This window comes from Brachyistius frenatus, unplaced genomic scaffold (assembly GCF_029030835.1).
Source record: "Brachyistius frenatus isolate BFR_SWC_R1_liver_20210118 unplaced genomic scaffold, ASM2903083v1 Contig_345, whole genome shotgun sequence".
In the NCBI taxonomy this organism is placed as follows: Eukaryota; Metazoa; Chordata; class Actinopteri; family Embiotocidae; genus Brachyistius; species Brachyistius frenatus.
In genome coordinates this window covers 253,193-278,033 of record NW_027210944.1, presented here as the reverse complement: position 1 = coordinate 278,033, position 24,841 = coordinate 253,193, and the positions used below count along the sequence as shown (strand labels likewise).

The following is a 24,841-nucleotide window of genomic DNA, read 5'->3' as shown; positions in this document are numbered from 1 at the left end:
CTTATCCTGGTGTGGATCATTTTGTGATGTTTTGCATGGAACATAAATAACCTGGTTATTTACATGTGAGCAAATTAACCACTGGTATGCAACAAAATTAGGTTATAAGATAGTGATCAAGTGTCCCTCAGAGTTGTGTTGCCATCTTAAGGTGTTTATTGCAGAGGGAACAGTGTTGTTGTTTTGCTGTTCCAATGTAAAGCATTGTTTGAGAGTCAGAGTCCACCTACCTCACCTATGCCTAAAAATGGCCGTGCCTGTGGAAATGTCTGATCACTGCAAGTCCGCTGCAACAACAACAAAAAAAAGGGACAAATTTTCAGGAAACTGATGAGAAAATGTGGAATCGTTCATGCTTTGTTTAGACAATCAATCAATACTGAAGACTATTGAATATATTATGAATGTCATTCCCACTAAAACACAGCGGGACAGAACTTCACTGATAAGGCATCAATATCACGAGCACCAACATCTAAATAGTGGTCTGTAAGAATCTGGTCTAGGAAGTTCGTCACAGCCGCTTAGTTGTCTTTCTTTCTCTCTCACACACACACACACACACACACACACACACACACACACACACACACACACACACACACACAAGTTCTTGAACTGACGTGAACCGGGTAGGTTGAGAAGTTCAAATAAGTACAGATAAATCTAAAGAATGTGAGTCATTATATAAGAAAAATAAAATCACACTCACCTTTAAGCACCACTGCCAGGAAATCTTGTTTCAATCTTTATGTCGCTTTTAAGCGTAAACAAAACTTGTTTCCAAAAACCAAAAAGAGCTACGTTAGGTCGTTGTCTGAAACCAGTTCTTCCTGCTTTAATGATACCTGCCTGCGCACCTCACAGCAATGATGAACATGTAAAATAGATCAATTGAAAAAACATGCCTGCATTGAGTGATAGTAAAATCAACTTTAGGAAGAAAGGAGGTTTCGGTGGGTACAAATGTGTTATTTGTCATATAGCTCTTTGTTCGATGACAAAATAATGACAAAATATCAAGTAGAGTTCTGTTTGAAGGAGCTTTTACAATATTTCCCTGCTGAAAATAGTTCAGCCTACTGGACACGTGCTCTGATGGTCACGGATAACAGTCAGTAGAAAGATCCTGTTCAGCTATAATATTAAATACTATAAATATAATTTACTGAATTTCCCCACTGTGGGATTAATAAAGTCCAAGTCTAAATCTAAATCTGATCCATTCTGTACACATTCATTATGACATATGAAGTCATGATGCAGCACAAAAATCCCCTTTAATTCAGTTAACCCTGCTATGACACACTCATCAAGCAAATCCCTGTCTTTATTCAGTGACGGCTACAGACATTTCATACAGGAATTGTTTTGTGTTGAGTAAACAACAAAAATTGATTTCATTCCTGAACATAATCTATTTTAATTTGTTTACCAAGGACGGTTTCATTGAGAATAAAATGTGCTTTTTTTTTCCAATAACAACTCAACGCTCAACAAGAAACCAATTCAAAGTACTTCATGAAGAAGACAAGATGTTCAATAAGCACCAGGAACTGTTTAAAAAAATACACACTAATGGGATTTTACAATGAAATTTGACATGTTAAAGTGTACTAAATAGACTAAAACATTAAAGTGGTGACTAAAAAGTACAAATTAGAAATAGTGTATTAAAATGAACCTGCACTGTATAAATATAGACCTGCATTTTATTCATTTTGAGGTAGCTTCAAAAGCTTTAAAAGAACTGAGAGTTGTAATTAGACCTCAAATTTGATGTGTTTATTATCTTGTCTTAATCTTAATGAGGACTCGAACAATGATTCAGAACAAGATTTTCAAACCATTGCACGGACCTAAATCCTTGTGGCAGTGCAGGATTTTAAGAGAAAGTATGGACAACTGAAAGTATCAGTTGGTATTCTTAATGTGGATGTCAATGTAGATCAGAGTTTATGACTGGGTTTGAGGTATGCAACACTGAGCATGGACCTTTAATAGTTCTACTTTGATGCCAAAGGTATTTCTGGTATGTATTTAATTGGACATTTGGCACATTCAGTCACTGCAGATCATACCATGGAACAATTATTGCTGCACATCTTGACTCACCTGCCAGCAGGCTTAGAAATAATTCTCACTTCACGGTTGCAAGTGACGACTATCCATGAGCATCGAGCGTATCTGACAACAGTGCAAAGACAAAGAGAAACAAATTCAAGGAATGTTCCCTTTATTCTTTGCAGTCCCTGATACCTACAGCAGCATGTTCAATTTGTTTTGCTTACTTACGTCTATGCCTTTTGTCTGTGTGGGCCACACTTGCGCAATTTGAAAAATTGACATAGTGTGGACATTGTAGACAGCGTTCGTCTGCACTGTACAGACATACGTCTTTTTTTTCTACATGACTTCTCTATGACTTACTACTGAAGATAGTTGTTTTTTTTCTTTGGGACACTATAATGCTGGATTTATTCATTCATTTTGAATTATTCTAAATTTGTCTCCAGATAATCAGCATATTTAGAGAAATCAGTCTTTCAGTTTCAATCCATTTTACAGCCTTTACTGTTATTATAGTATGTGTAGTGTGTATAATAAACTACCTACACTAAACTTAAAAGCCCTATCACCTTCATGCTTACTGACAATTGCACGCTTCTCTCACATTATTGCTCAGCTGTAACTTCAATAAGAAAAAAAAAGCCTGGAGTCCATGTGGACATCCTCATTTTTCTTTCATTTACATCCTTATTGTTACATACAAGTTTCCCGCTGTTGAGCCAGTTGATACATGAGGACCCATCCACATAATCCCTGATTTGGTTTTGAGTCTTATCCTGGTGTGGATCATTTTGTGATGTTTTGCATGGAACATAAATAACCTGGTTATTTACATGTGAGCAAATTAACCACTGGTATGCAACAAAATTGGGTTATAAGATAGTGATCAAGTGTCCCTCAGAGTTGTTTATTGCAGAGGGAACAGTGTTGTTGTTTTGTTGTTCCAATGTAAAGCATTGTTTGAGAGTCAGAGTCCACCTACCTCACCTATGCCTAAAAATGGCCGTGCCTGTGGAAATGTCTGATCACTGCAAGTCCGCTGCAACAACAACAACAAAAAGGGACAAATTTTCAGGAAACTGCTGAGAAAATGTGGAATCGTTCATGCTTTGTTTAGACAATCAATCAATACTGAAGACTATTGAATATATTATGAATGTCATTCCCACTAAAACACAGCGGGACAGAACTTCACTGATAAGGCATCAATATCACGAGCACCAACATCTAAATAGTGGTCTGTAAGAATCTGGTCTAGGAAGTTCGTCACAGCCGCTTAGTTGTCTTTCTTTCTCTCTCACACACACACACACACACACACACACACACACACACACACACACACACACACACACACACACACACACACACACACACACACACACACACACACACACACACATTCACATTCAGTCACTGCAGATCTCAGTCACCTTCCAACCTACAGTTGCATTACAATGTAGTTACAACATAAGAAAACAAAAACGGGCAGACATTGTGAGCATGTTATAACAACAACATAATAAGCAAGTTTTAGGTTTCTGCAAATGGATGTTAAACTACGAAAATCAATGCACAATACTGGCCAGTATTTTGTCATAAATACAAAAACCATGCATATTCTTTTTTTTTTACGCTGACTTGATCACCCGACTTATGACTCATTGTCTCATAATAGACTTTACTTCCCTGCCAAGTACCACCAAGTGATTGAACTGTCAAACAAGAGCAGCCACATATTTTTCTTCGGTTGGTACACTTGAGTACCAATGTGCTAGATAACCCTGTGACTAATCTTCATGATAGTGTGCCATTGCTGGTCCTGGCAACACCATTGAGGCGAAGCAAATTGAAACTTGGAAAATGCAGAAAGTTCCCAGTTCCTGTTTTGACACAGGAACTAGGGAGTTTCAATTTGCTTCACCTCAATGGTGTTGCCAGGACTAACAATAGCACACTATCAGTTATTCATGAGCGGAGGGTGTCTTTTAGTTTATCATTTTGTCCTCCATGCAAGATGGCCTTGTAATTGCAAAATATGGAAATGTTTTTTTTAAAATCTATCTATCTATCTATCTATCTATCTATCTATCTATCTATCTATCTATCTATCTATCTATCTATCTATCTATCTATCCATCGTAATAGTAGTAATAATTATTGATAAATTTCTTATATCCTAGTTCAATGCGTTTTTCTCCATTTTCTAAACCGAAATGGACAAACCCAAGTGTTGTCATTCTAACTACATTTCCCATGACCACCCTTGTTTATTATTTAGTATGGAAGCCCGTATGTCCAAACGCGATGTTCCCTGATCTGCGCCTCTGCTACTGTTCTTAAAGGAGACGTATCCCATTCAGGTGTAGACTCGGTCAAAGAAATAAGAGGTATGCTATAGCTTTAAGAAGTCAATAATGCTGAATGTTTGTAAAAAAAATTTTTATTTTCTTCATACTACATAACTTTATTTTAAATGAGGCAGTTAATAAATTGCGAGCATAATGACCAAAACCTGACTATTGAACGAGCGAACAAAACTTGGTCCGGCTCCGGCCTTCTCTGTCGGTCCTAATTTCCCTATGATCATAAATAACTGGCCAACTAGCCTCAGCTAAAAACAAAAGTCCGTAAAGGGGTCGTGACAGTACGAGCCGGTATGGACTCTGGGGAAGACGGGGCGATGAGTATTCGTCCCGGGACGGAGACAACCGCAGACTCAACGGCGGCCGCGAACCCATCCCCGGACTCGACTGAGCCGTCCAGCGGGAGAAGGGGAAGTACAAGGCGGATAAAAGCTGCCGTGCCTTCTCCCGACTCCGGTGACTCTCGCTCTTCTGCCGGGGCTCCTGTGCGTGTTTTGAGAGCCAGAGGAGCTGCAGCTGGAAGGACCAGCGAGTCAAAGAGTGACACCTGCAAGAAAAAGCCAGCAAGTGTGCACCGTGGGAATGGGAAACCTGCTGGACCCCTCGCCAAACACAAACCCATCAGGCAGTAAGTGCGTGCTCAAAAAGGGCATGGCAGCCACTTTTCTGCACATCACTCACGTAACTAGGTAGCTGCATCACATGCAAGAGGCTTTTTAGAGACTCTTGTGAGATTGCCCTGCAAGGAGACTTGAGGCTGCAGTTGTCGGAAGTGTGTTGTATCACTGGGGTTTCTTAAAGCTGTAGGTTTGCCAGATAGTGCAACTAAAACCAAACCAAACTGAGGTGAATGCATGTGTTTTCCAGCTGTCGCTTAACTCTCTACTCCCTCTCACGCAGAGCTGCAGTAAAGAGAGCCACGGCCAATAAAGGTAACCCCACATCAACAATTTTGCTTTTGTAAAAATTTGAACAAAATGTGTTACTAACACACGTTGACTTCCTCAGCACCTCAACAGACTCTGGGACTGAAGCTTACAAAATCTAGGAAGGGCAAAGGGAGACCTCCAACCAGAGCCTCTTCCACAACACAAGCCACAGCATGCAAGCCTGAGGCAGACACAGAGTCTTCATCATGTGGTGAGAGGAAGATCCCTTGCTTTGTTATTGCTACATGTAAAATGGTGCAAATGTCATTCGTCTCAGACTGAATTGACCGACTGTTGTTTTTTTTTTCAGGAGAGGACACTGGTGCTGTGAAAGGTAGCAATGAAAAGTGAGTGGTTTTTTTTTTGTTTTTTTTGTTTAAGTCATCACATGAGCATCAGAGAGAATATTGGATTTCTGTTTGGTGTATTTGTGGGAATTTCAGTGTGTCCAGCACGGTGTCGATGTCCCTTTTAGCGTTGCAGATCCAAACGTGGCCCCTGACAAGGACCTTCCTTTAAGAGACGACCCCGATGACCTCATCTGCACACCTGATACAAAGACGTATGCTGATCACCCTGCTTGTCAAAAATGAGCATCCGTCACGAATGGTTCTTTTAATGGAGGACAAGATGAATGTCAAAATGTTTGTCGTAAATTTTTATTTATATCTTATAACTTTTTAGGGAAAAATCTAAGCGCCGTACAACGCTACGCCGCAAGGAGGTCAAGAAGGAGGAGACGGAAAAGGAGGAAGAGAACGGCGTCAAAAAGGAAGAATCAACGGAGATTGTTGTGCAGCGAGAAGATAGAGAGGCTGACGATACAGAGCCAACGAAGAAGTAAGTAGAAGATGGACGGAGAGCTTCTTATACTGAGATAATAACTGATTATTTAAAAATCAAAACACCAAACACACTTTTTTTTCTTCTTTTTTTTTTAATGTGAGACTTCCAAAGTGAAGATGAAAAGAAAGCGAGTCAGAGCAGATTCAGTATTCGAGCTTCGTCTTCCAGAACGACACATTTGAGCAGCAGTACGACTAACACACACAATCCCTGGAGATGTAGTAAAAACAACCTGTTGTAGCAGAGGCTGAAGTAAATATTACAGCAGCACACATCACTTATCCAATTGCAGTGCTAAAAAAAAAATATGCTGACCTGCTTCTGACCTGTTATTTTCATAATTCTTCTATTTTGAATGGGATTGTTTTCATCATAAATCCTTCCTAATTTATAATTGATTCATTGCGACAAATCTATTTGAAATCTATAGTAAACATCTGGCGTTGTTTTCTCTGTAGGCGAGGTAAACGAGATGATAAGTCCCCTCGGCAGCCGAAACGAAGGTACTTTGGTATTTCTTATTGATGTTTGGCGTTATTCGAATAAAGCGTGATTGTTTCACAGTTTTTTCTTTTATGTGTGAACAGGAAAAAGCCACCGGTGCAGTACGTCCGCTGCGAAATCGAGGGATGCGGTACCGTCTTAGCCCACCCGCGCTACCTACAGGTCGGCCACACCGTCAAGTGTCAACTATCTTGTCAAGTTTTTGAGAGTGTTTAAAATACGTAGATCGTCATTTGTCATCTCTGAATTTCAGCATCATATAAAATACCAGCACCAGCTGAAGAAGAAGTATGTGTGTGATCACCCCTCATGTGGACGCTTGTTTCGGCTACAGAAGCAGCTGTTGCGCCATGCAAAACACCATACAGGTGATACCAGGCGACGTGAGAGCTGTTCGAAATGCCTAGCCGTACGTACCGAGGCAACAGGTGGTGACTGAAAACGTTAATCCCGTCATGTTTGTTTGTTCGTTTGTTCTTGTCATCTGTCTTCCAGACCAAAGGGATTACATCTGTGAGTATTGTGCTCGGGCATTCAAGAGCTCCCATAACTTGGCCGTGCACAGGATGATTCACACAGGGGAGAAGCCAATACAGTGAGTCGGAACAGCATTTCACAACATCCATCTTGTTATCTCTACCCGCTTTATCCTGAAAAGGGTCACGGCGGGGGTGACTTATTTATTTCACCCAGACAGGGCCGCACCTAGGATTGGACCCGGATAACTAGGGTAACTAGGGTAACTATGGTAACCACTACACCACAATTCACAACCTGCTGTCGCAACAGATAAACAAGGAAGAACATAAAAAGCAATGTCATGCGAATTTGACTTTTGTCCACTTTTAGAAGGAAGAAAGATCGCCAGCTCAGATCAGCAGGTTGTTATTTATTTATTTAGGATGATCGTTAGTCAGCTCCGGTAACCAACATTTACTGCTCCTTCCTTGTCCCCATTGTGACGGTGATAAACATGTCGGCAAGTTTGTGATGTGGTTGCAGTTTGTTTATGTTTAGGCATCAAGCTTAAGCTCTTATCTTACTTTTACATGATAACTTATGAATTAAGTACACAGAGACTTTTTTCCTGCGCTTGATCCATTCAGAAATCCCCTAATTTGTCTGCCTTTGCAGATTTTGTTGTTCTTTATGTAACCTGACTTCTTCCTTTGATCAAAATCTCTACAGCCACCTGAATTGTGTGCGATGATAAATGCCTGGTCATTGGTCTGATAAGGTCAGGGTTAGGTTCGGTAGTTACTTTATCAATCGCCGAGGGGAATTTTTTTTCGCTACAGCAGCATACAAAAGCAATAAGATAATAATATAATAATAGAAAAGCAATAAATAACAGCCTGATTTGATGGGTATTAACATCAACAGTATAATATTTACAGTTTATACAAATGTTTAGATTAAATGAAGACATTCAAAACCCTTTTTTTAATCTTTAAATGGTCTGGCACTTATTTTATTTTTTTTATTTGTATTAATATTACATTATTATATTAATATATTTTACCAGCAATGTTTTCTCTGTATCTGTTGGCCATTTTATAAAACAAATTAGTTTATTTGTGGTGTTCATTTAGAGTACCATCTCACTGTTTAACTAAGAGTAATAGTTTAATATATTTAAGTAGTTTTACTGAAGTACTATATGCACATACAATTCTGAAAGGGATGTAATTTACTTTGTGTTTTAATTTTATTACTTTATACTTCTGCTCCACCAGTATAGAAGTATATAGTATATGTTACTTTGCTGATGAAGTTTTTAATTGTGTTGATATTATAATTCAGTATACTTTGGCACACATAGTATATCAAGCTCAGCATCATTTCAGGCAAGTACAATATATACATGATATTATTAATGTCTCAGGAATAATAATGATTAAACCGAATAGAGTATAATATTACTTTGACAGAGACTTTTACCTGTAATGGAGTATAGTTTACCACTTGTACTTAAATAAAGGCTCTTCCATTGAATTGCACTGAGATTGAAGAGAAGCGTAAGAATGAGACTTGAGCTTTCAGTCAGTTCAGATTGTAACCTGTTCTTTGTCTCCACCTCGTGGCAGGTGTGAGATCTGTGGCTTCACCTGCCGTCAGAAGGCGTCCTTGAACTGGCACATGAAGAAGCACGACGCGGAGGCCTCCTATCAGTTCTCTTGCTCGATTTGTGGCAAAAAGTTTGAGAAGAAGGACTCAGTTGTTGCCCACAAGGCCAAGAGCCACCCAGAGGTGCTCATAGCTGAAGCCTTAGCAGCTAACGGTGGCTCAACGATAAGCATTCCCACCTCGGTGCTCGAGACTGCCCCGGCGGTCACCCAGGCGGAGCATCCCTCCGTCAGCCGAGAGAGCCAGCAGAGTCAGGAGAGCCTAGAAATTCAGAAGAACCAGGAAGCGATGGGTGGTATGCTCACTCCTCTGCAGCAGGTGGTGCTCCCACTCGCTCCACAGACTCAGCTAGATGTATCTCAAGGCCAGTACCTCCAGCTGCCCACGCATCATGTGGTGCAGTTGGCACACCAGCAGCAGGCCCCGACCCTGCTGCACCTCGCCCCCGCTCCTCCCGTTCAACTCTCCAGCGCCAGCCACCCTCAGCTCATCCAGCTCTCCGCCTTTCCTGCCAGCGCGGTCACGTCCGCCCCTGCGGACTCGCCGAGCACCCTCCTGACCCTGAGCTCCGTCACCACCCTGGCCCCCACCACCTCGCTGGCTCCCCAGCAGGCTCTGCACTGGGGGAGGGAGGCTGACCAGGATGCGCACATTCCCGGGGAGGGTGAGCTGTGGGACAGGGTGGTGGTGGGCGAGGGCCATCAGGATGTAGGGGAAATAATGTGGGAGGGTAACGGGGAGCGGAGGAAGGAAAACGAGGGCATTGTTTGGGAGAGGGAGGGAGACAGACAGATTCTGTTACAGTGTGCTGAAGTTCACGGAGATAGTTTGATCTAGATAGGAGGACACAACATGAACTGAAGGGCAACTCTACGTACAGAAATATGAGGGAGACACATATAAGAGAGACAGAGAGCTTTTATTTTGAAGAGACAAAATACTGAAGGACTTGATAAGCTGACATTTACAGATATTTAAAATGATAGAAGTTATTTCTTTGTGGTATACAACAGTAGTTACGTTCAGTACAGACCTACAAAGCTACTTTACATCAGGGAGAATGATTTTTAATACAATAGATGAGATTAAATACCCTTATTTTACCACTTAATATTTCCTAACTTTTTATTTTGTCATGTATAAATGTGTTTGTATGTTGTTTTTTGGTTGTTGTTTTTTTGTTAAGTAAACAGACTGAAAGTTCATCGTCCATGATGAAGGTCAAAACGTACTTTTATGTCCTCGTAGTATCCCTGTTGTGTTTCTATGCATCTGTTTGCAAGCTGAATGGGTGAGTATTATTGACATAATTATGTTGACTTGTAGTTTCAGTTACTTAAAAGGTATTATATCTGGGCAACAAACTACAACCAAATGAGGTTGTATTTGTAAAATAATTTTTGTAAGATTATAGGACATTTAAAGATGTTGAATTTTTAGTCTGGAATTCTAAATTATTTTATTTTTTTGCTCTTTTGAGACATTACACACAAATCTAAAATAAGTAGTTTTGAAGATATGTTGCAGCTTGTAAAGAAAAGGTTTAAATCTGTATGTTTATTTGATTTTATTTGTCCACGTTTCAGGCGTATCACACTTCCAAATAGTACTCCGTGCCACTTAATTTAATTTGTTGTAACAGAACTTTGATTTTGTTCCACCTTATGCAGGCAGCAGGATGATGATCGAAAAAGATATTGTAATCTGCATGAAAATGGATCATTTTTGTCAGCAGTGTTCTTTTGAAGCAACGTTAGATGATGAAATATACCTCTGTACACTGCCATAACTACTGAGCACTCCAGGGCTTACACTCGTAATTTATAGAAACGTGTTCAGAATAACTATAATTAAAGATATTATGCTCTGAAGTATTTTGCTTTTTTTTTTTTTTCTATACATATTCTTTGGAGGGTACAGCTCTAGTTTATTTGTGTATCAGCAACATTACAAAATAATTCAACAACAACATGGTGTAAATATGACCGACGAGGCTAAATAACTTTTAAAGAAAGGAACTAAAATGCAAAACAGAATCAAAGCACATACAAAACATTCCAGAACAGATGGACTACAGCCAAAACTTCATAAAGGAGAACAAAACCATTATATTTATTTATTTATGATACATAAAGAGAGTACACTGGTAACCAATACCAGACCTAACATTTGGCATGTTCACTTAAAATACATCAAAGGAGTAACATTGGAAGCACCAGGACAGTTTAATAAACAATTTATTACAGTTGATTTTGTGGCTAATATCAAAAAACTTGATAAGACTGCCATTTTTCGCCCTTAAAATTCATTTTGGTGGATCTTTAAGTCAGGGCTCCCTCTAGTGCACACTATGTAATACCACAGTTAATCTTTGAAATTTCTCGCCTAACTAATTTATTGACCAAAGTATGCATGGATATCAAGAAGACAATCTATTTTTGATTAAAACTGTCAAGGCTACAAAAACCAAACCCAAAAATCGGATACCTTTTGGTTTCATGTAAAACAAATAATAAAGAAATATTTAAGGGGATACTTTATTCAGAGAAACACATCAGCAGTAACAAGCAAATAATAATATAAAGAAAAAAAATCAATCATTTAGTTTTAAGGGGAGATTGCGTAGTGTATTTAGTTGTGAAAATGGTAATTTGTCACAATAGCAAATACTTTTTTATTTATTATTATTTAATCTGTAACTGATGTAAAAAAAATTAAAAAAAATAAACAGGCAACTGTAAAAAACAAACATCACATTTTCCAAACAATCCTTGTGCTCATTCTTACAGTTTAAACGATTTTTTTATTGGTTTAGAAAACATGAATATAGTAAAGTCCATGTCGTTTTCCATAATGAGCCCCGGTGACTGAACAGAGTACAGAGTTTGTATTATTTGTGGAGGGATGGGTGGGTCACACGGTGACGTTTTTTTTGGGGGAGAGAGAGAGAGAGAGAGAGGGGGAAAAAGGGAAAAAGAAAAAAGAAAAAGCCCTCCTGTGCGTCCCCCTAAAACGCCCCTGTGGCTTGCGGAACCAATTAAATCCCCTCTCGTTGCCAGCACGCCAACATGAACGCCGACACAAACACGCTCCACTGACGCTCGCTCCGAGGATCTCCGCTCCGCGTTCAAAACCGGGAAAGTGTCCAAAAACATTCCGCGCGTGACCAAAACAACGCAGCGTCGGTGTCAATATTTGTTTTGTAAATAGTGAGTGTCGAGGTGTGGGGAGGGGGTGTGTGTGTGTGTGTGTGGGGGGGGGGAGGGGGTTTAACTAACCTTTGCTCGGTCTACATCCCGCTCGCCGCTGACCCACCTATATAAACAGGGCTAAAGGGGGAAATGGCAGAGCAGGAAGAGCCGCAGATAACCGTGCTGGACGCGCCGGTGCCCGGCCCGTCGCTGACGGGGAATGCGGTGTCTCTCGCCCGGCTGCTGCACCACGAGTGTTCCCGTCTGCTCCAGCTATATGTGAGTTGTCGCTGCTTTCTGCATCCCTCGCAGTCCGTCGGGCAGCGGGGACCCCCCCCCCAAAAAAAAAAAAAACCCACACACCTTTCACGTTATTTGTGGCTTCGTTGCTTTTTTGCATGTGAACATGCTTCGTCGATTTGATTTATGCATGTGACTTTGGCTGTATTTAACATTCACTTGTGGGCACTTCTTGGATGGAGGTGCTGTGGTGCAGAGTGTAATCATACTAAAATACAGCCCCCTCCTCCCCTCTGTGTCCCCTGGGGGGTATCTAATGGATAGAGTGTATTGGATTTGTTGTTGTTTTTTTTCTGCTGCCATGCTTCTGTGCCTCATCATCCCTTTAAATAATAAAAAAAAAAAACGTAATTGATCAGTCCACCCACTATGGCTGTCACTTAGTGTTTACATCCTAAACAGGATTAATGGCACAAGAGCAGAGGCATCTTAGCATGAAGTGTGGGGGAGGGGGGGGGGATCATCACCGGTCTCTTGGCTTTTTTATTTTTTTTTTATTTTTAGAGAGAGAAGGAGGCCTTCTTGTCAGACCACACCCCAGACAGTGGGCGCATGGTGTCCCTGTCTCCAGACTCCGAGGAGCCCAGCACCACGGAGCAGGTGCAGCTGCTGCACTCGGCTCTGCGGCAGTGCCTCGGGCTGCTCCACTGTGTCGCCCTGAAGGAAGAGGAGGAGTGGGGAAACCTGGAGGGCGACTACGAGTCCATGAGGAAGACCGTCCGGGCCCGGCTGGAGATCTTGCTCCACATCATCAAAAATCTGGCGGGGGTCGATGGCACGAGCCTGGAAGTTACCCCGGATCACCAGTGTAACGAGGTGGAGTATCTTCTGCTAGTTAGTGGAGGAGTTTTGTTTCTCGTCTGCTCAACACTGCTAGTCATCAAGCATTAAAACAAATATACACCGAGGACCATCAACGCATCAAAATAACACCAGTTACAGCATTTGAAACACTTTTGTACACTTTCAAATGACACAATTATGTAAAATATAGAAATCACCCAACAAGCCTTCATTTTATTCTTGTTTTCTGCTCAGTCGGTGTGCGATTATTGTTTTAAGCTTACTAATCAAAGCATTGCACAGTTTCCAATAAATAAACGAGTAGAAAATCAAAACTATTTCCCCGTTTGTTACTCAAAAGGCCAAGTAACCTTCCTCATCTCGACGATATGCTTGTCCTGTTTTTGTGAGATAGTCCGACTTTGCCAAACCCGCTTTACAAAAACAGTAATTTCACCTCGGAGAGCGGTGAGATCTGCTGCTGCCTCTGCTCGGTCGGTCTGTTTGTGTTATTTTGCCTTGGTCCTTTTGTGCTGCGTGTTTGTAACGTGTTTTCGATAAGCGGTACTCTCCCGTGCAGGAAGTCGACGGAGTTTTCGAGCTCAAAATGTGGACGTACCGAGTGCTGCTGGAGCTGATCCACTGGGCCGAACACGCCGTGCAGACCCTCCACGTCCTCCACGCGGAGAGGGAAGACACAGAAGACATCTAAACTTCTGTGTTTCAATCCAACAATATCTACGAATAAACGTATTCAGCACTAACAGCCAGCTCCCCCCCCCCCTTTTAACCAGTTAGAAATACAACGAGATGTGGAATATACTCTGAGCTCTTGAGGTTAAAAATGTACTGCTTAACTAAAATCACAACTAAGCTCCTTTAGCAAAGCCAAGTAGACAGCTTTTCCCAGACGTTGGTATTTCCACAGCAAGTGCGAGAATGACCTCTAGTTTGCCACAGTTGATATTTCCATTGACAAATTTTTTTTTTTTTTTTTTTTAAATGAGTGGAGACTTTTGATGTGTGTAAAGGTTAGTTTGCTTCGTGCGACGGCAGAGTTATGTTTGAAAATGTCCCTTTATTACTTTGTATGACGTGAATAATTTATTTTATTTAAGTGGATTTACCCTGGATGACTAATTACCTGTTATTCAAAAACACTCCAATAGCTACTAACTGCTAGAATACAGCCAAAAATCCATGACTGACAAAACTGTGACTGATGTGCAACTGAATGTGGAGCCGCTTACTATTTTAATAGGTCTCCCAGCTTTTAATGTACCACATTATTAACTAACCTTAATAATTCCAAATCGCATTTCCTGTTGTCTTGTGTTCGACTGAATGCATGTCTTGTTTCTGGTTTGGCACACGCCGTGATGATCAAGTGTCGTGTTTTGCTGCTCTGATCACCAAGTTCTCTGATGTTATACTTGAATGTGCTGCTACACTGTTCACAAGTTTGAACTCTCAAACCAGCGGTTCTGTTAACTTTTTTCTGCACTGCCTGTCTTTGGTAAACAGAAAATAGTTTGAGAACCAGTTTATTGGACTGGTATTTTACAGTAAAGAATGGAGCCAAAATTGTTAAACGCTTTCTGAACCACAACAACGTCACTTGTAGTGTTAAATGCCTGGCACAGCATACCCTGTGGTACTCCCAGACTTGCTGGTGTGATGATGCCAGGTTTTCTTTTATCTTTTAAAAACTGGACATACAGTGAAGATTAAAACCCAATTTTAGACCCTTTGTGTTTTGTTGGCTTTCCTTTTTTTTTTTTTTTTTTTTTTTCTTGTTTGGTGCTTCACGTACTCAAAATGCTGTAAAACAAACTGAAGAATCAAATTTGTTTTCTTTTGAAACTTTATTTTGAAAGGTCTAATTTACCGGTAACTTTTTGAAAACACAGATTTAAAAGAAGAAAAAAAAATGACCAAAACCTCAAAATATATCTCTTCTTTTTGTTTGCTAAAATGTCATTTACACAAAGAAATACAAATATTTTATTAGTACCACAGCAGGAATATTTGCAATGTTACTGCAAGTAGACAGCAAAGGCAAGATGTAGTAAAAAAAAGACAATATATATATAACGTAAATAAATATATATAGAGGAGTGTTATTTTATTTATTTAGTTTTAGGGGTCAAATGTAATCAGTTAAGCCCTTTTTTTTTTAGGAGCCCACTTATGTATTGTTATTAAAAAAAAAATAGATTGAGATGGGGCATAAAATAAATCTGTTGTTGATATGATTTGAAAGCGTTGATTTAACTGCGCTCGCACGTGCGTGTAAGATTGAATTAGATCAAAGGTCTCCTCGTGCCTCCACGGTGATAGGTCCATATCCCGGTAGAGGTGTGCGCACCCCATTTTACCAATAGAACCCCAAAGGATGTTGTGCACATGCGCGTTGCGCGAGCTACCGGAACGCGAGAGGTAGGGGAAGGCAGTTCCTAATGGCGGAGAATGTACGGTCGCCTTTTGACTACCGGGAGCCACCGACCCTCGACAGTGACGGGGATGGGAGCAAACCGCCGCCGCCGAGGGGGTGAGTGAAGCCCAAAGTGAGCCTCCCGAGTTTTTTTTTTTTTTTTTTTTCGGTCGCCGCGAGCGGGTTGTTTTCACCGGGGGATTTTTAAAGGAGGGGTGGGGGGAGGAGGAGGAGGAGGAGGGGGGGGAACGCTAAAGACGCACGCGCTGCGAGCGTGCGCGCCTGTTTTTTTTTTTTTTTTTTAAATGAGAATCCCCTTTTTTTTTTTTTTTTTTAATCCGCGTGCGTGATTTCAGCGATATAATGCAAAAAATAAATAAATAAATAAAAACCAGAGAAGACGAAAGTGTTTTTTTTTGTTGTTGTTGTTTGGTAGCGGGTTGCAGCAGCAGCTGTGGCCCCCCTACCCCCTCCTCCTCCTCCACACACTCCCCGTCCTTCGCCTCCCCCCTCCCTGGCTCGCTTTGCATTTAATTTAACCCGCCAGCCTTTTATTTTATTTTTATTTATTTTTATTTTGACGTTTTGATGGGACAGAAGTAGTATCGGCGTTAGCTGCTGGAAGCTAACACGCTAGCCTCGGTTTAGCACGCACCCAGCAGGAGACACGTGAACCGGAGAGCCTCTATCACTTTATATATATATATATATATATATATATATATATATATCTCTCTCTTTCTCTCGTCGATAATTAAGACCACGTCCTGTTGATCCAAACGGTGTTATTTCAGGCTCTCCTCGACGCGGTGCGGATCCAAACGGACTCGCGGCTTGTTTTGAGTAAACAAAAAGTTGCAGACCGCGACACCGGAATTCATCCGAAAACAAGTCGACTTGTGAATTACCGACACGTCGTTGCGCTTAATCGGTCTCTTCGTTAATGTACACAGTCTGACGTGATTGAATAAAGGGGTGTGGCCGGTTTTTATTTTTTAATATTTTTAATATTTGATTAAACCTGCCGTCTTCACCTTTTTTTTTTTTTTTTTTTTTTTGCACTGGGTGCTGATTGACACGTGGTTTTCCAGGTCAAATTTGGGAGGGAGGTAAATCAAGCGGTGAGATGCTGGTCAGGCTGTAATCTGTAAAAAAAACAACAAAAAAAGCATTTTAATTGGTCGTATTTCAAGCAGAAAACGCCACACGTTTCCTAATGATGGAGGTCTGTTGGTTTGTCAAAGCAACTTCACAGGGAATTTAAGGAAAAATGAGGACATTATTCAGTTTTGTTGATATTTTTATTCAATCCCTGCAACTCCAGGGATCCGTATTGGGGTTGTGTGCCTTGCTCAGGGACACTATAAAGCTCCCCTTTTTTTTTTTTTTTTTTACCAAAAACAATATATGCTGGAAAAATTCCACTTCCAAAATGGCTTTGTGTTGATTGCTTGTCAAATCAAGGACATTAAAAAAAAAAAAAAAAAAAGTTAATTGGAAGAACAACAGCTGGCTGACTGAACCTGACTGAAGTATTGCCGATGTACCTCTCAGCTCTCAATACTGCGTCCGAGTATTTAAAGAAAGAAAGTCCTCGGTGCTGCTTTGTTGGGAGTATGTCGCGATGCTAAATGTAGACCTTTATTTTGTTTTTACAGCCGCGTGTGTGGTAGAAAAAGGAAGGGGACACCTGTGAAGGTGTGTGACCGAGCGTACGTGACGGAAGATGAGGAAGAGGAGAGCATGTCGGAGCACAGCTACAGCCCCGGTACGTAGAAACGCAACACAAACCCTGTTTGCCACCCGGTGTTGGGTGTATTTATTCACTCTGGGGCTTATGGAAAACCAGTTCACCGTGTTTTACCCTCCGTCTTCCAGACACGAGGCCCGACGTTGGTTTACGAAGCGGTTGAGAAGTGCTAGATTTTAACGGTTCACTTTGTCGTAGGTGACGGCCAGTACCCAGAGGGTGCAGAAGACCGCCTCCCTCCCCCTGGGAGTCCCTACTACCTGCCTGATCCCACTCAGCTTTGGTAAGGACGACTCTCACCACTCTGCCCTGATGTGTTTGTTGTTGTTGTTGTTGTTTTGTTTGGGGAACCATGTTGCTGATATCGGTTTATGTTTTCCAGTGTGCCGGAGTTGGGGGAGGAGGGGGCAAGTGGCGTTCGTGGACCCGTGCTTTTCCATCCGCCGCCCAACTGTCGGATTCGGGAAGTCCACTGCGGGACCCAGGTGCGGCTGGTTGTCATAGCAATCCGAGACATCGCCAAAGGGGAGGAGATCACGGTGGACTACAGCCTGACGGACTGGGGCGAGAATGCAATGGTGAGCCACTGACTTTGTGGCCGTGGAAAGACTAAAACTAACAATTGTTGTTGTAGCCCAAGCCTCATATTCTCCTGTGTGACAGTGAACCGCGTCACTAGTCCGCCTCCTGTTAAAGCAGCGATTGCTTAAAAACTACCCTACCCAGTTGTTTTAGGAAAATTTAGCCCATTTTTTTTTTTTTTTTTTTTAAAGTAATCACTATATATTGACAATCTGTTTCTAAAAGATTCATGACCGCAGTAGGAACCAATGAGCTCCGGGTTGGGTACGACAGATGAGAGAAGGAAGTTAGGCATCGATGTTGTTTTGTTTGTTTGCTTTTATGGGAAATTGTTGACAACAGAAAAAGAATGTTAAACTTATTCTTTAGATATACAGTAAAACTCTGAGCTAACGACATGTGCTTTATTTTGAAATTTATGTCTAACCAGGAGGAAGAGGGGGGACCGCACCCACTGTCCCTTTCTGTTTCCGATTACCTTACCCCCTCCTGGTCGTTGTCACCCTCATCCTCCCCGCTCACACACTCTGAACCAAGCGACTCGGACCGAGAGGAGGATGAAGAGGAGGAAGATGACGACGACGATGACGACGACGAAGAGGAGGAAATTGAGGAGATACGGGGCCGAATGCTTCGGCGGCGCAAGAAGCGCAAGTTGCCCGCCGCGGTCAATCCGAAGAAGAAGAGCGAGCCCGCCTCCGACAGAGGACCCGGGCGCCCCTGCTCCTCCTTTTCCCACCCAGCACCTGTCGCTGCGCCCCCGGCTAGATCCCAGCCGCCGGTCAGCTCCCTGACGCCCCCGACCACCAACATAAACAATAACATCAACATAAACATCGGCAGCTCCAGTGGCGCCACGGTGAGCCGGCGGCAGCACTGCCCGTACTGCGGCCGCCACTATCGCTCCCTGGCACGCCACCTGGAGAAGCACCACCCCAACCAGCCAGACGTCAGGACGGCCATGGAGCTGGCCCACCTTCACACGCACAACGCCCCCAACGGCAGCGCCCCACACCCCCACCCGTCGTCGTCCTCCTCCACCGCCGCCACTCACAGTCATTCCTTTGCTGTCCCTCAGCCCTCCGCCTCCAACCCCGCCCCGCCGTCTCTCTTCCCCAGGGAGAGGGAGTCGCCCGCCACCCGCTCCAGCACAGGCGGCGTCTCCTTCTCCCTCTCACTTTCACCAACTTCTTCGACTCAGCCCACAGCAGCCAAGAAGGGGCCCAGCTTACCGCCGCCCGCCACGAAACAACTCCCCTCACCCCCGACGGTGTCGCGGGTGAAGAGTCCGTCGCCGCCTCCGCCCTCCACTCCCAGAAGGGGTCGGAGGATGAAGAGGGAAAAGCAGGAGGAGCAGCAAAAGGTGGAGGTGGACAGCTCGAGAAATCAGGAGGACTTGGTTCCGCCTCCCACACCAGAGCCAGACATCGATCCGGATGAAGAACTGGAGCTGAGTGCAGAAGGGGAAGATGAAGCCCCAGAGGAGAAGAATGGAGAAATAGTAAGGTGCGGTTGGATTATTGTCTTTTTCTTTGCCTATCACGTGTTTATTAATGTTTTGGATTGTTGGTTGGTTCATTGTGATTTTAACTGTTATTCTAAAGTCATTTCCCCCCCCCCCTCTCTTTCTTCTGTTTCCAGCACACACAGACATCACATATCTCCGCTGCTCTCCTCCCTTTCCTGTTTGGTGGTGTATCTCCGCCGCCAGCAGCACTCCTCTTTCCTCTCTCTAACCCGGTCTCCTCACTCCGCTGAGGCATGGCGCCTGCTCTGCCACTCCAGCCTCTCCCTGCTCATCCTCTACAATCGCCACCGGGAGTGCGAGGTGGCCAAGCTCACGATCCAGGACTATCGCAACCGCGTCACCCCGCAGGCCGGCTCCAGCACCGGCCCGCCCTCTGGCACCGAGGCCCTCCTGTCCCCCTTCGAGCGCCAGGTCCTCTGTCATCTCCCCCGAGCCGGCGTGTTGGGAAAGCGCGGCCGCATCCAGCCCCTCATTTTCCCACCACACTGTGAGTCCTGCCTGGACCTGCTTCTTCGAACCAGCCCCAATGTGGGTGTGGACCCAGAGAGCCCCTACGTCTTCTCCCGGCCCTACCACTCTCCTGCCACCCCTCTGCGGGGAACAGACCTCCTGAGAAACCTGGCCCGAGCGAGCGGGGCTAAAAACCCCGGAGCAGTGACGGCCACACGAGCGAGGCGGCAGATCGCCATCCTCACCCAACTGCTGCTGTTAGAGGAAGGTGAGGCCCAGGGGGGGGGCATCAAGCGGCTGGAGGACTTCCTGGAGCGGGAGTACCACGTGACCCAGAACTGCTCCACCATCATACGAGATCCGGCCCTGATGGGTCGCGTGGGTCGAGTTGTTCTTTATGGAGAAAAGGAGGGCGTGCTCTTCAGAGGGATGAGCCTGCAGCACATCTGTCTCGAGTTGGACGGTAAGGAATGACATCACGCATTTTCTTTGCCGACAGCATAAAAGTCTTTTGAGTTTATCAGCAGGTGTTTAATGCATGAAGTTCGGCTCCTGCGTACATGTTTGTATTCGAGCTCCCAATGCGGTCGACATTATGTGCGATGTTCATTTCAATGGAAACAAATTTAGCCACTGAAATAGCTTTAGGTGAAAACAAATAGTAGTCATGATACTTTTGTTTTTTTACTCCACAGATCTCATTGAAAACACAGTTTTTAAAAAGTATGTTTTGAAGTATTTTGTGCTTTTATTGGAAAGAATGAAAATAATAACATAAAGAACTGGGAGGTGATGTGCAACAAAGGAACTCAGCTGAACTTGAAATGGTAACATCCCATCATCTCTACATCTCGAGCACAAATTATATAGAACGTTCACAACAGGTTTCTATGGATTATCCAATATAGTCAGTGACATTTTTCCTGGAAGGAGACGATATTTAGTTCTCAAATGTAATTTTTCGATTGTGTGAATTCAATAAAACATTTTGGGGTAACTTCAAAAATCTCATTTGCGGATATTTTGAACATGTGCATTTAAAGCAAACTATCTGCATTGCACAGGTAAGTATGAAAGTGTCTTTTTTTTTTTGCGTGAACATTTTAGGAAATTTGCTTATTTATCAGAAGATTTTTTTAAAATTAGAATCAGCTTATCTGAACATAAAGACGACAGGGAAAACAAACTGAGGTACGAGCACAAGTAAAGCTAACTGGCATGCCCTTTCTCATTTGTTTAAACCACACAGAAACCGAATTCAGTCTTTATAATAACCTAAGCTAAACACAGCAGGCTGAGTCTATTTATGGTATGTCCCAAAACTATTTACCTTTCCCCTCGTATACTATATTCTTTGTCATACATTTCAAACCTGAGTTTGTAATAATGAATCTCCCAGAGGTCCTGTGGGTTTCAGAGGTTAAAGCAAAAACATTTTACAGCCAGATTTGACTAGAATGCACCAATTTATTGACATTTTAAAGAACATTAACAATTTAGTTGACCCATTCGCTCATCTCTTGTAACAAGAGCTCCCCGAGAAATGTTGACTTGTATCGTGATCCATTTGATTTTTACTGATCGAGCCTCCTTTTTATATCTTTTTTTTTTTTTTTTTTTTTTTTTATGTACAGTGATGTCCGACAACTCGGCAGATTCCTTTTCAGACGACTCTGACGCAGAGGAAGAGAAAGAGGAAGTCAAGGAGAAGACGGAGGTGATGGTGAAGAAGAAAGGACCGGGCCGACCCCCGAGGAAGAAGAGAGCAGCCGGTACTTCACCCACCGCCAGCCCATCGTTAGCTAATGTCCCCAAGCGGAGATGCATCCCACCCAAATCAGGTAGCGCCCTGTCACCGGAGAAGCTTTCTTATTCATTTCATCCTGTTGGTTGTGCTTCCGTTCATTTACACTCTGTAACGCCTCCCTCTGTATCTCGCAGGAAAGCGGGGTGTGCTGAAGCGTCCCTGGTCTGAGGCGGAGCGCGTCGCCGTGGAGACTCACCTCAAGAGAAACCTCATAGAGCTGCGAGTCCCTGCGAAGGCGGACTGCGAGCGCTGCCTCGAACTCTGCCCCTTGCTGGTGAGCAACCAGCGAGACTGGAGGGCCATCAAGTTCTACGTCCACAACCGCATCCAGCTGCTGAAGAAGCAGGGGAGGAGGGAAAGCGCCGCCGCCGTCTGCTAGAGAGCAAAAAAACCAACAACAACAACAACAAAGATGTGGCAGGTGACGGACACCGCAATGTAAAAAACTACCAGCAATCACAGCGAAGAGGAAAACGCTTGTTCATGGTGGGGCGCAGTTTCTCTTTTCTTTCATGGGTGAAGTTTAGGTGCGTTTCTGGTCTCTTCACCCCGGTCATAAGGGAGTAGTGTAATAAAAGTGACTAAGCTAAGAGGACAGATGGGTCGCTGCAGTTTAAGGATCGTACGTACTCAGTGTTGCCCAGCGTCCCTTTTTATGATGTATTTTGAAGCGGTTGGACAAAACGTACTTTTAAGTGTGAATATACAGACAGTGAATGCTTTTTTTTGTTTTTGTTTTTTTTGTTTTTTCTTTTATGTCGTTTTTACTTTTATTAGATAGTTGACTGGAGAGTGAGCGGACATGCGGCAGAGAAAAGGTAACAAGCAACAAAGGTCTGTGATGCGGCGCGCGCTCTCGACCACCAGTACACGATTACAGCTGAAAGTTCTCGGTCGAGCATTTGCTTCCGCTGAAGGCTGATGACCAAACGTGAATGTGTAAAGCTTTGGAAGAAGAAACCAATGGTTCCAATCTTTAAAAAAAAAAAAAAAAAAAAAAAAAAACACCCCACAGACAGACTGCGTGTCTTCTGGACTCAAAAATGTACCATCATGTACAGTTTGTGTTCGATACTGACTGACATTGTGCACCCGGCGCCCAACTGACGAGTATTAAAAAAAAGTATTCCTCAAAGTCTCGGACCATGATGCACCTGTGAAGTGATTCTTGCATACCTCTATTCCATGAGCATAGTCTGACTAGTATGTATCAAGGCACGCCTACTTGAATTTATTGTGTATCATAATTTGAAAGGAAAAAAAACAACAACAACCGTATTTCAGAATCAGCATATGATCATACTCACGATGTAAATACTTCCTAATCTATCAAAGTATGCAGTAGTGATGACAAAGTTAGTAGTGTGTTCTGGTGTACATACTGTAAATACTACCTGTACTTATTAAAGTGTATGACATTTTGCTGTGTTTTCTTAAAACTGGACTGTAAGTTGAATTTTACTGTGAAAACAGTGACACAAAGTAAACACGAACAACAAATACAGATTTAATATTGATTGCCTTTATTCAAAAAAGAGCTTTGCAGTCACACAAAAAAATGCAAAAGAAATGTATATTTTAACATCAAACATCAAGACATTTAAAAACGGGATGAGAACAGAGTTTTCTAAGTCAGTTTCTACATAGTTGATAACTACTGGCCTGCGTTACATATTCCAACTACGCAATTTAATGATTTGTACATGCAAAGACGATCTAATTTGTGATTTAGCTGCAACAAAACTGTCATTCAACATGATGTGTATTTTATTTGTTTTTAAAGAAAATTGCTTTGAGCTTTAGTATAGTATTTTTCAAGTTTGTCATCGGCAATCGAGGCAACTTTAGAAACTTCTGCTCGCAAGAATATAGATTATCCCAGCTAAAAAAAAAAAGATTATTATTTTATTTGTGCTCCCTTTACAGATTGCTGCCTGTTTTTCTGTCCAACTTTCTCCTCATGTTCACCCCCCCCCCTTTTTTTTTTTTTTCTTTGAAGGAGCGTAGAGGACAGAGAGGAGAAGCAAAGCCACAACAAAACCTTTCCAGTCTCTTCTAACTCCAGGTTTCATCCTACAGCTGCTTTCAAAGTCCGCCGATCCACCTGAACCTCCACTGTCGCCCTGCACAGGTGATTTAATCCTGCTTTGCAGTTCGAAAGGCCTGAACCAGATAAACCTGAGGGTCCAGCTCCGAATCATCGAGCAGGTAGGAATATGACACTATTTTATGCTCCTGAAAAAAATCTCAAGGTTTTTTTAGTGAAAAATGTCAAAAAGTCACAATACCAGCTATTTCAAAGAAAGTGCTTGAGTACAAGAAGTGCCACCTTCATGCAATGTGCTTTGTATATAATTAGTACATAAATTAATTTTAGACACCTATTGGTGTATATTTTCTCACAATGGAAAAATGCATGATACAATATAACTGAAAAATGACTTACATTTTTTTTTAAGCTTCAATAAAACTTGCAGATTAATCTTTACAAAAAAGGAAATGCTTATTAATACGTTGAAAACACATCAAAACTAATTATCAAAAACCACACTGACATAGACAGCTAGCACAATCACAACATATGGTGTACGACTAGAAAACAACACCTATTTTTATTTATTTATGTATTTTTTGTTTGTTTTTGTTTTTTTGACAATGAAACTGCTGTCGTGGCTGCACAGTGAATAAAAAGCTACAGCTGGCTTCGCTCAGCATGAAGACTTTAGGCAGCATCAAACAGCTTGACTTGGTCTGACGGTCAACAAAGTCCTCCTATCAGGACCGCTGAAGTTTAGTAATTATGTTTATTTTGTATTTTTAAGAACCCGTTTAACTTTGTTAAAATCCTGTTTACTCAGAAATCGTGTCTTCCCTTCACACTTTCACCTCGAGAGTATGAAGGGAAGAGCCGGAGGAATACGAAAACCGAAACCAGATGGAGGAGAACATCCTAAAATCCCATCAGACATACCCCCATGAGGTGAGAGACAATACAAGACGGACGTTACGCCACCAATGTGGAGTAAAGTACAGGCACTTGTAGGGCGCGCGAAGGTATCGTCGACCCAACTGCCAAATAAGGTCTTCAACCAGGTTCTTTTTTGAGGCTCTTCAGGGTGAAAAAAGTGTAATTTTTTTTTTTTTTTAAAAGGCTGTCGAGCCTTGTTTGTAAGG

General features: G+C 42.5%; 2 protein-coding genes across 6 annotated transcripts; both read left to right on the top strand.

Annotated features, from left to right (window-relative positions):
* Window positions 1-4,403: 4,403 nt before the first annotated feature.
* On the top strand, window positions 4,404-10,713 carry LOC138636019 (E3 ubiquitin-protein ligase ZFP91-like). Its single transcript, XM_069723802.1, has 11 exons — window positions 4,404-5,064; window positions 5,337-5,368; window positions 5,445-5,576; window positions 5,676-5,712; window positions 5,841-5,927; window positions 6,050-6,205; window positions 6,670-6,714; window positions 6,799-6,877; window positions 6,969-7,083; window positions 7,211-7,310; window positions 8,803-10,713. The coding sequence occupies exons 1-11, from the start codon at window positions 4,730-4,732 to the stop codon at window positions 9,677-9,679; spliced, it is 1,995 nt and encodes a 664-aa protein (XP_069579903.1). The 5' UTR covers window positions 4,404-4,729; the 3' UTR covers window positions 9,680-10,713.
* Window positions 10,714-15,407: 4,694 nt separating this feature from the next.
* On the top strand, window positions 15,408-24,796 carry LOC138636021 (uncharacterized). Of its 5 annotated transcripts, none has more exons than XR_011312208.1 (8): window positions 15,409-15,667; window positions 17,209-17,318; window positions 17,499-17,583; window positions 17,683-17,878; window positions 18,313-19,388; window positions 19,524-20,323; window positions 23,667-23,875; window positions 24,526-24,796. XR_011312208.1 is itself a non-coding variant. In XM_069723803.1 (8 exons), exons 1-8 carry the CDS (start codon window positions 15,576-15,578, stop codon window positions 22,044-22,046), a joined length of 2,811 nt encoding a protein of 936 aa, XP_069579904.1. In that variant the 5' UTR covers window positions 15,411-15,575; the 3' UTR covers window positions 22,047-23,280. The 5 variants fall into 5 exon arrangements, 4 of the variants coding, with proteins under 4 accessions (XP_069579907.1, XP_069579908.1, XP_069579904.1 ...); XM_069723803.1 differs by lacking the exons at window positions 23,667-23,875; window positions 24,526-24,796 and adding exons at window positions 21,495-21,701; window positions 21,802-23,280 and having other exon boundaries at window positions 15,411-15,667; XM_069723805.1 differs by lacking the exons at window positions 23,667-23,875; window positions 24,526-24,796 and adding exons at window positions 21,495-21,701; window positions 21,802-23,280 and having other exon boundaries at window positions 15,580-15,683.
* Window positions 24,797-24,841: the final 45 nt, after the last annotated feature.

Excerpts from the sequence above, each read along its gene's own strand:
- LOC138636019 (XM_069723802.1), top strand. The coding sequence starts at position 4,730 with ATGGACTCTGGGGAAGACGGGGCGATGAGTATTCGTCCCGGGACGGAG. Across the intron at positions 5,369-5,444 it reads GAGAGCCACGGCCAATAAAG|CACCTCAACAGACTCTGGGA; the intron begins GTAACCCCACAT and ends TGACTTCCTCAG. Across the intron at positions 6,878-6,968 it reads CCCACCCGCGCTACCTACAG|CATCATATAAAATACCAGCA; the intron begins GTCGGCCACACC and ends TCTGAATTTCAG.
- LOC138636021 (XM_069723803.1), top strand. The coding sequence starts at position 15,576 with ATGGCGGAGAATGTACGGTCGCCTTTTGACTACCGGGAGCCACCGACC. Across the intron at positions 17,879-18,312 it reads ACTGGGGCGAGAATGCAATG|GAGGAAGAGGGGGGACCGCA; the intron begins GTGAGCCACTGA and ends ATGTCTAACCAG. Across the intron at positions 20,324-21,494 it reads CATCTGTCTCGAGTTGGACG|TGATGTCCGACAACTCGGCA; the intron begins GTAAGGAATGAC and ends TTTTATGTACAG.